This window comes from Glycine max, chromosome 5 (genome assembly GCF_000004515.6).
Source record: "Glycine max cultivar Williams 82 chromosome 5, Glycine_max_v4.0, whole genome shotgun sequence".
NCBI lineage: Eukaryota > Viridiplantae > Streptophyta > Magnoliopsida > Fabales > Fabaceae > Glycine > Glycine max.
In genome coordinates this window covers 34332856-34342887 of record NC_038241.2, presented here as the reverse complement: position 1 = coordinate 34342887, position 10032 = coordinate 34332856, and the positions used below count along the sequence as shown (strand labels likewise).

At 30.8% G+C, this 10032-nt stretch overlaps 1 protein-coding gene across 7 annotated transcripts; it reads left to right on the top strand.

The window, feature by feature from the left end:
• The first annotated feature begins 386 nt into the window (after positions 1-386).
• On the top strand, positions 387-8883 carry LOC100805078 (K-box region and MADS-box domain-containing protein). Of its 7 annotated transcripts, XM_026128378.2 has the most exons (9): positions 387-504; positions 778-989; positions 3294-3378; positions 7037-7104; positions 7210-7309; positions 7685-7726; positions 7823-7864; positions 8056-8192; positions 8512-8838. In XM_026128378.2, exons 2-9 carry the CDS (start codon positions 805-807, stop codon positions 8585-8587), a joined length of 735 nt encoding a protein of 244 aa, XP_025984163.1. In that variant the 5' UTR covers positions 387-504; positions 778-804; the 3' UTR covers positions 8588-8838. The 7 variants fall into 7 exon arrangements, with proteins under 7 accessions (XP_025984163.1, XP_040871163.1, XP_040871162.1 ...); XM_006579371.4 differs by lacking the exon at positions 387-504 and having other exon boundaries at positions 528-989; positions 8059-8192; XM_006579370.4 differs by lacking the exon at positions 387-504 and having other exon boundaries at positions 528-989.
• Positions 8884-10032: the final 1149 nt, after the last annotated feature.

Below are 10032 nucleotides of genomic sequence, written 5' to 3'. Positions count from 1 at the left end.
TACGAAGAATGTCTCCCACGAAAAGTACGAAAACATCAACTAACGGTTGATCCATGATTGAATCCACAATGAAAATATGTTTAGAGAATATATGAAAATCTGGTACTAGGACTGAAGGTAATGACATGATACTATGGGCATAAGTTGTGGCACCCCTTTACCCAAGTTTAATAAAATTTATTTTGCTGATAAAAATAATTTTAATTTACTTTTAAAATTTAATATACAATGTTACTCATACATTAAATTTTACATTTTAATTACGAGAAAGATTAGAATAAAAAGAAAAAAAATAGATATAAGTAGTGATGTGATGGAAAAAAATATAAATTATAAAAATTTATTATAAGTATATCCTTAGGTCCACTTTACGTGTAGCTAGGTCGCAGAAAATGCCTTCCCCACTTACAAAACGAAACTTTTGATTTCCTTAGGCGCGTCATTGTCATGGAGTTAGCAGTGTGTTAAACACACCAGAGGGTGATAGCAGGGAGAAAAAGACAGGTACAAGGGTTTTGATTTTGGAGTTTGCATTAGGGCTTTGATAAAGATGGTTTTGCTCTCACATTCATACAAATAATAATTTAACAAATCATAATATATAATATTCCCCTTTTATTATTATTATTGTAAGGTCTTGACACCATCTCTCGTGGCTATATAAATATATATGCGTGTACAAGACATACACGCAGCGAGCGAGCCACGAAAATATTCATCACACAGGGTTTTGGTTTATTATTCCAATTTTTGGTTTTCCCTTTTGTTGGATATTAGAGTGTGTAAGAAAGAGAAGAGAGAGAAATGGGAAGGGGAAGAGTGGAGTTGAAGAGAATTGAGAACAAGATCAACAGGCAAGTGACCTTTGCAAAACGAAGGAACGGGCTTTTGAAGAAAGCTTACGAGCTTTCCGTTCTTTGTGATGCCGAGGTTGCTCTCATCATCTTCTCCAATAGAGGAAAACTGTACGAGTTCTGCAGCAGTTCAAGGTATATATATATAGATATATATTCACCAAAATGTAAACAAATTACACACAAAAAAATAAAAATAAAACCCTCTTTCTTGTTATTTTTTCTTGCTTTTAAAGATCTTCAAATCTCTCTCTCCGTTTGATTTTTTATTTGCTGTTTGTTTTCAGACAGCTGGCGTTTCCCCCCCGCTTATCTTAGTTTTGTTTGAGAAAACACAAGAAAGAAAGAAAAGTGGGGTGTTTTTTTTTTCATTTTCCACTGTTGAGGTTTTTCCGTTTCCGTGAAATGTCTCGGCGTTTTTAGCAGGTTTGAGGGTTTCTGCAAACGCGTTGCTGTTAGATCTGCAACTGGAAACGCGTTAAACCCGAACAGACATACATAAAATAAATTAAGCAAGAGAGGATCACTGTTTTATTGTATCCACTCTATTTTTGTTCTTTTTTTCTCTGCCCTTGTTTCTCTTGTTTTTTTTGGATGAGTCTTGAGCTTTCTCTTTCTTTCCCATTTTTGGTGCTAAACCCAGCATTTGAGATTGCCGTTTTTCTGCTCCGTCAAACAGATCAGGTTCAAAAGCGTTTCCCAAAAGTAATTTTGGAGTCTCGGGTCAGGCCTCTTTTCGGTGTAATTAGGTGTTGTGTAAAAGAAGCATATAAATCAATTATTTTGTTCCATTCACAAATCGCTCCAACAACGCCCCGTTTTTAAAGAAAATATTTTATTCATGTCTCATTCACATCTCTGGGGGCCTAGGGTTTTATTTTATTTTATTTTATTTTATTTCTAGATAGTTTTTTCCCCCTCTTGCACCTCTCACCATCTATCGATCTCTGCAGTGTTCTATTTTTCTCCCATTTAAAATTTATTTTATGTTTTTGCCTTAGCTTGCGTGCTTTTCTATTTTGGTCAAGCCCTTCAATTACTTGCAGACACTTTGGGGTTTGTTTGTTTTCGATCCATAATCATGACCAAAGGTTTTCACTTGGAGTCAATCTTTTGCTTAATTAATTTCTCCATGTTACTACTGACAGAAGATTTTTTTTCTTTTCATTTTAACGTTTTTCATGATAGAGACATTTTGTTAAATCAGCATCAAATTCATGTTTTTCAATCACCTCATTATTCCTATCTTGATACACAGCCAATTTCTTTTAATTGGTTTGGCATTTCAAATAATTAATTAGTTTGCTTCTTCCGAAGGTTCAATTCGTATATTTTCTTTGTGGAAGCAACACTCGGGTCCTTTCTGATCTGATTATTGTACCGAAAATTCTGTTAGTAACTTCGCATGTTCCGTCGTTTTTCTTCTGGGTCTATAAGGTGGCACTCCATGCAAATGATCTTACCTCACCTACATTCAATAGGACACCAGTTTTCTTTTCTATAACTGATATTTGATTTGTAGTTGGCTCCTTTTGATGGTCTAATGTGATCACGTTTATCAACGAAACCAGTCTCATGTCTCGTTGTCAAATCCAATACTACCCATTTTGTACAATATTAACATTAGTAATAGGGAAATTGTATATATATAATTAGTTTATACAATTTCTTCTATAATACAGACTAAATAGAGATATAAGAAGAGAAGATAAGGAAAATTTTGAGATAAAATAATTTATTTACTAGAGAAAAAATATAGTATTATTATAAAAAAAAGTTGTGTAAACAATTTTATGTTTGAATGGAGAGAAAAAAAGAAGAAGAAAAGAGAATTTAAAAATTTAATTTTTTTTTCTTTTTGATTCAAAAACAAAAGCTTTAGAAGAAAAAACTTCAAAATTTTCTTATAATTTTTTTTTTCTTCAGTTTTATTTTTTTTCCTCACATCTTGTTTTCTTTCTTCTCATCTAAATAGAGGATTGGTCCCTTAAATTCTGTCATCGGTGACCTTCTCTGGCCCTGGTCAAGAAATTCAGAGGTTGATGTCATATGATGTTTTTCGATAGTAGCCCTAAAACTAAAACATTACTTACTTGTCATAAGATCTTCCAATCCAGCTCGTTTACCAATTTTCTGCAACTCTTTGTTTTTCCTATATTTATGGAGCATTCCCATCCTCCAAATGGGGGTTTCTTCGTTTCTAACTTAAGTTGTTCCTGTTCTTTGCTTGGAAAAAATGTGTGCCCTTTTTCTTGTTGATGTTGGACTTAAAGCAAAATTGAAGTAAAAAGATATTTTAATAAATGGGATAATTTGTCCTTGAGCAATAATTTATTTTTGTAGAATGTACTTTTACTCAATTTATCTTGGATCATTTTGTAAGTACTAACCTGACATCTAACTTACAAAAATATTTTTTTTCTTTCTCAAAACGTGCAGCATGCTCAAAACGCTAGAGAGGTACCAGAAATGTAACTATGGTGCGCCTGAGGCTAATGTGTCTACACGGGAAGCCTTGGTAATGGTGAATAGTCCCATCTATCGTATTTAAATGCATTTTTTGCCCATTTAATTAATTTGCCTAATTTGATGGCTGATTTTTTTACCTCATCCATTTCTGTTTTTGCTTTACTTACAAGGGGATTGGGGTTCCTGGGCTGCTACTTTTACTATAATTATTCTTAAAGTGGGCTATAGCTGTTTTACGTTACGTTTAGCATTGTCAATATATGCTGTGTGTCGTGGTTGATCAGAGGTTTACATTGTTGATTACATAAACAACTGGCAAGTGCAGTAAAATCACACAGCTTGAAAAAAAATTTCATGGAGATAAAAAAAAATACTGAAATCGTAACTTTTTTTTTTCTTTAGCAAACAAAAGTTATGCTGATTTTTGTTCATTGACTGATATAATTGAATTTGTTGTGCTGTTAAACGTTTAACTAATAACCTTGCGCAGCTACAAATTCTGAATCCAGGGATTTGAAAAAAGGGTATTTTCTTAAAATAAAGCTTAATATTGTTCATGCAAAGCTACTATCATAATATACAGTATATTCAATTTAGCTCATTGTACTATTTTTTTTTTAAAAAAGGTTCAAAATACAATGTGTTTGCTTTGACTTCTATTCTTATTTTCAGTTAATACACTCTTAATAATTATAAAAATATTAACTTGCTTATATAACCTTGTTTGATATAAGAGGTTTTGTCAAAACAACAAAAGTCAAGTGTTTCGTTTGACTTAATTCAAGTGCGCATTAATTAGTATGCGTTACTTTTGTAATTGTGGACAAAAGTATCTTAGAGAAACAGCACATATTGGTTTAATTTTGAAGTCCCTTTAGTCTTTTGTATCATGGAATTCATTTTTTAGGCACCCTAAACTTTGTTGTAGCTAGCTGTATCTGCATCTAAGACTTCATGCTCATATATAATTGATCCTACAGTGGACCATAGTTTTGGTAATGTTGTTACAAAGATACATGAACTTTAAGGACACCTTCATCCAAAATAAAATTAAGTCATTTGCCTTCAACTTGTTTTCTTTGTTAGGCTGTTTCAAATAAGTTTAAGATATTCATGATCAGTATAACTGCTCCAAATAGTTTCCCACACACAAGAACTTTTGACTGTATGTCATCTAGGCCCGTTTAGTACAATGGCTAGAAAGTATCCAGTGATTGAGGTGGGTATAGCGAACACAGAAATTGGAAGGATTTTCGGATCATCAAATTGGCAATGGAGCACCATACACTTACCTGGTTTTATACAGGAAATCAGGTTTCATAACGTACACGAAAGACTTAAGTTTTAATTTGATTACATAAATTTGATCTAGTTCCTAAATTTATGCAAAAGATGCCCATAAGGACTTTGTAGCAGACCCTTTATTATTATTTGAATTTTTTTTAAGTATTATTTGAAATCATTTTAGATTGTTGTCTGTACGTTTAGTGTTCAATATACTTTAGTGTGTTATTCTCAAATATAAAAATTGGATTCTCACCTTTAATAACATTAAATTTTTATTCTCTAATAACATCAAATTTTTTATAGGAATGATCTATCATTACTATAACATTTGCAAGTTATTATCTTATAGTGATACATTATTAGATTTAGTTATTTAAGTATTGTGAAATTTATTATTTACTATTTTATTTTATTATATTTTTGAAATATTTAATTGATATGTTATTTATAATTATTTTATTATTATTTTTTATGTAAAGTGAATTCTTACGAGTCGAATTTATAAAATTTTCGCGAATTTGAGTTTATTTAAACTCTCGAATTTAATAACTTTTTATTTTTATATATATATATATATATATATATATATATATATAAATAAATATATATTCATGAATATCTCCATAGTGGATGACGGATGTAATTTTTTGTTCTTATAGTAACTTTTATTGTGTGAGCCTATAATTTTATTTGTCTGTACGATCGTGTGCCATTAGTATCATGTGCCAATAGTACTTCCTTCTGTCAGTTCTCCGATCTAAATGTGCTGAGCCGAATTTAATTTGTCTAGTTGTTTACAAAAATTGTATATCAAGGTCCATTTTGTGACACAACCCTTTAAGTTTTGCAGAATAAACATTGCTCTTGTAGTTTTGGTTCTTTCCTGCAAAAAATGTTTCATGAGCCATCTCTATTTTCTAATTAGAAAATTTCATAAATATATAAATCTAAACTAATTAGAATAATCAAGTTTGACTTTCCCTTCGATAAGTAAATTAATTTAAGCAATAATAGAGCTAAATTAGGAATTGAAAATGCTATTTGTTGCAATAAGAAATGCAAGTTTGATATATAACCGCATGCTCTGGTCTGAAGCCCTCAGCCCTTGACGCTTTGCTTATACTCTAGCCCACTATATACTCAGTATATGTCCTTTTTGTAACAACAAAAAATGGCAGGGATTGAAGCTATGCGTGAATTTGGCCATCGATAACAAATGTACTGAAATATAGCTACTTGCAATCGAGGAAAAGTAGAAAAGCGAAATTTAATTTGAGGGTGAATTTAATTTGCCTTATGTTATTACTAGTATCTAATTTACGTGCCTTATTTTATTACTGATTGCTAATTAACGTATTTTAGTGTGTATGTTCATGAATTGTGTTTTAAACTTGTGTTTGCATGTTTACATATTCACGTCATCCCGTCATTATCATGTTTTTTTTTTCTTTTTTTGATTTTCATGTATAAGCATAATTTCATAAAAACTTTTTGGCTGAAATGCGCTAATATACTAGTACGTGTTTAAGCATACTTTTATTGGTTGCTAATATGCTTATAGTATTATTGTAACAAAACCCTATTTAACAATAACAATCATTTGCGACGTCAGTTGTTTAATTGAATCCATTAAATCTTTTGTTCTTATGGTTAATTTTCTCCTCAACTCGTGTGAAAGAATCATTCCTTAATTTTTGTGTATTCCATGCATGTTTTCTCTCTATTTTCTACTTAACTACTTATCAAACTTTAACACGTTGAATGTTTTTGGTATGCCTCAACCTAGAAAAAAGATAAATGAAGTAGAACATGGATTACTAAATGCGTTAGAGTAATGCCAATTAAAAAAAAAAATAGACGATAAAGCTCAGAATATGAATGCTAGCGTATATGTTTTATAAAAGCTTTTGTTATTATTGGCTATGGCTTATAAAAATATTTTTAGTAACTAAAATATGACTAAATTTAATTTCAATTATTCTTTTAGTTTTATATTAGTTTTAATTCTCATAAATTTATTTTTTTAGAAGTCTCTAAATGTCAGCATTGAGTAATATATGACTATTCACGTTAAGTTAAAGATGATTTTGAGATGACACATATTTGTAACGTGTTGGATGTATGTCACAATATCAATAAGTAATAATAATTTTTTTATAAAAATAAAATTTATAACAAATAAAATTAGTACTATTTAAAAATTAAAAAAACTAAATTTAACTATGTTTCAAAGACTATAAGCATATTTTATCCAACCCTTTACATAACTGAGAGGTTTGCAAGTAGAATATTGCTCGAATAGATCAATGCTGTTGTCCGGACCAGGTCACTAAGGAAAGACATAAAAGGAATCGCTATATATGTTCCTTTAATTATATAGTTTTTTCCTTTAACTATATAGTTTGATTTTGCTACCACGACTATAGGAGTTAAGCAGTCAACAGGAGTACTTGAAGCTGAAGGCACGTTATGAGGCCCTACAACGGTCCCAGAGGTACGGATGCCCTATTGGGCCTTCTAATAATATGGCTCATAATTATTGGTTGATACTATATAGCATCGAAGAATTTTGTGTTGTATTTAACTTTTACCCTCTCAGGAACCTTATGGGAGAAGATCTTGGTCCTTTAAGCAGCAAAGAGCTCGAGTCTCTTGAAAGGCAGCTAGATTCGTCCTTGAAGCAAATAAGATCAACCAGGGTACTCAAGTTTCCAACTTTTCTTTTCCAATTTCCATATGAAATTGTAGATCTAGGAACATATTAAGAGCCCAATCTTGAAATATCCCTATGTCTATATGGTCAAGCCCATTTTGAGAGAGTTATTTAAGTCATGCTCTGAGTAATGTAAGAAATGGAAATACAAGTATTGGGGCACATTATTACCATTAAAATTGAAAGGGTAAAGTAACTAACAAGGAAATTGCTGTTTTTTAATTTCTCTATTGATTAATGAAGAGAAACTCTTGGTTACATAATTCTAAATATAGATATATCAATCTCAAAATGTGTAATTTCTAAGTACAAATGTAGTATATGTATTTAATTTTGTTAAGTTTGTTTCCTTAATTTACAGACCCAGTTCATGTTGGATCAGCTCTCTGATCTTCAACGTAAGGTATGTATGAAAACAATTTTAGTTTCCTTTGCCACCGTTTACCATCTCATGCCATACCTCCGTTTGTTCTCCAATTGATACATGTCACTGGTGTAGGAACACTTGCTAAGTGAGGCTAACAGGTCTCTCAGACAAAGGGTAAGTTAGAAACTTAGAATTCATCAACCTATATATGTAAATATACATCATCCCACAAAGTATATAGCATATAATTAATACATTTTAAAATAGAATTAGGAATCATGCAAGACCAAAACATTGCTATAAGATACAACTGATATTGTGATATCGAAAATTGATGGGTATAAATGACTTTATCTGATTTGTAGCAGTTGGAAGGGTATCAAATAAATCCACTCCAACTGAATCCCGGAGTTGAAGAGATGGGATATGGCAGGCATCCAGCTCAAACTCATGGTGAAGCCCTCTTTCAACAAATGGAGTGTGAGCCAACGTTACAAATTGGGTATGCACTCATTGCTAATTGACTCAATCATTGATCACTTTACAGTTCACAATTGTTAATTACTCTTGTAAACTGTATCAAATGGTTAATTCACTAGTAAGGTAGATAATTGCATCAATGACAAATTTGGTTCACCAGTAAGGGAAATGCTTAGGAGTGCATCTTTGATGTATATAAATATGATTAGAATAGATGAGGGGTCATATGAGTTGGTTGATTTGATTAGCATAACTATAATGGTATTTAAAATTTTCATTTTTGGCCAAACTTTTTAAGATTTCAATTATTTTTTAATAATGATACTATTGTTCAAGTGCAGGTATCAGCCTGATCCAGTATCAGTGGTGACAGCAGGCCCAAGCATGAGCAATTACATGGCAGGATGGTTACCATAGTTTGCGTTTCCTGCATAAGATCCACTGCACCAGCACATTTGCCGTTCCAATTTTATTTGAAAACGAAAAAAAAAGAAGGAAGAAAATGGCTTTGGATGTAATGAAGCTGTAAGTGTCTGCCGTGTATGAAGTAGGAACAAAGTTAAGCAGTGTTGTTTGTGTGTGCTAGCTCTTTCATAAAACTGCACTTCTTTGCTTCGGTTACTGTTTCTTCCCTTTTAATAAGAGTATTGATAGACAAATTATAAACATCTACCTATTTTTTCATCCATTCCATTTTTTATCTTATTTCTTTCTTATTTATCAGTTATTTATTATATTTATTATTTTCTCAAGAAAAAAAATGCAAAATTCTTTCTACTCAAAATAGAATGCACCCTAATTGTCACTTAAGAGTTAGGATCTATGAAGCATCGATATCGACATGAACACCGAACACGACACGGTCATCTGTAATGTTCAAAATATAAAACATAATACGGGTGTTGTGTCGGTGTCGGATACTGACATGAACGCGTGTCGGACACCGAACACGATAAGGAATTGAAGTGTCCGTACTTCATAGATTAGGATGATATAAATATTAATATACGAATGAATTACCTGCTTTAATTTTTATTCAGCAAACTGCGTACCTGTTAATGATCTATTAACATTTCTTTTTCCTTTCTATTCTTCTCTTTACTTATCATATCTTATAGATACTTATGTGGTTTAGGATCCCTGCAGTTTAGAAAAAAACTGAAAGTTTCTGCAGTTGCATCCAACAGATGCTTATAGCGTTAAATATATATTTTATATTATAATTTTATGAAAGGAATATTTTTTTATGGCTCAGAATCTCAGATCCCGTGCAGTTCTTTATGCAACTGTAGAGGATCGTGATTCATCCTTATGCACCGAAGGCATTAAATTTGAATGTTTAAAATAATTTTTTATTATAATAATAGGAATACGAACAAGAATACATTTTTTTTTGCTTCGTATACGAAAAAGAATACTGCCAGTTATTAATTAATTAATTAATTATAGTAATTGTTTCGAGTTTTGACACGTTAGCTAGATTCAGCCTACTTATTTTAAAAAAATGGACCTTCACTTATGTAGTTATGTTATCCATATGGATTTTCAGTATTAAATATAAATGAACGAGGAGGATCATTTTTGGAAAAATCAATCATTATCTAAAGCATTTTTTTTTGGAAATTTTAATTAAATTTGTTTTGACATAAAAGAAACTAATTAAAATGAATATTTGAAAATTAATTACTTAAATTAAATGTATTTTTGACATAAAATAAATTGATTAAATAAGTATTGAATGCATATTTTGAAAATTTATTATTAATAAATTTTAAATTATTAAAATGATATTTATCTAAAATAAAGATTTTTAATTTTAATAGATTGTGTAAGATAAAAAATTTATATTATTAATTAATAAA

Excerpts from the sequence above, each read along its gene's own strand:
- LOC100805078 (XM_026128378.2), top strand. The coding sequence starts at position 805 with ATGGGAAGGGGAAGAGTGGAGTTGAAGAGAATTGAGAACAAGATCAAC. Across the intron at positions 990-3,293 it reads GAGTTCTGCAGCAGTTCAAG|CATGCTCAAAACGCTAGAGA; the intron begins GTATATATATAT and ends CAAAACGTGCAG. Across the intron at positions 7,105-7,209 it reads GCCCTACAACGGTCCCAGAG|GAACCTTATGGGAGAAGATC; the intron begins GTACGGATGCCC and ends TTACCCTCTCAG.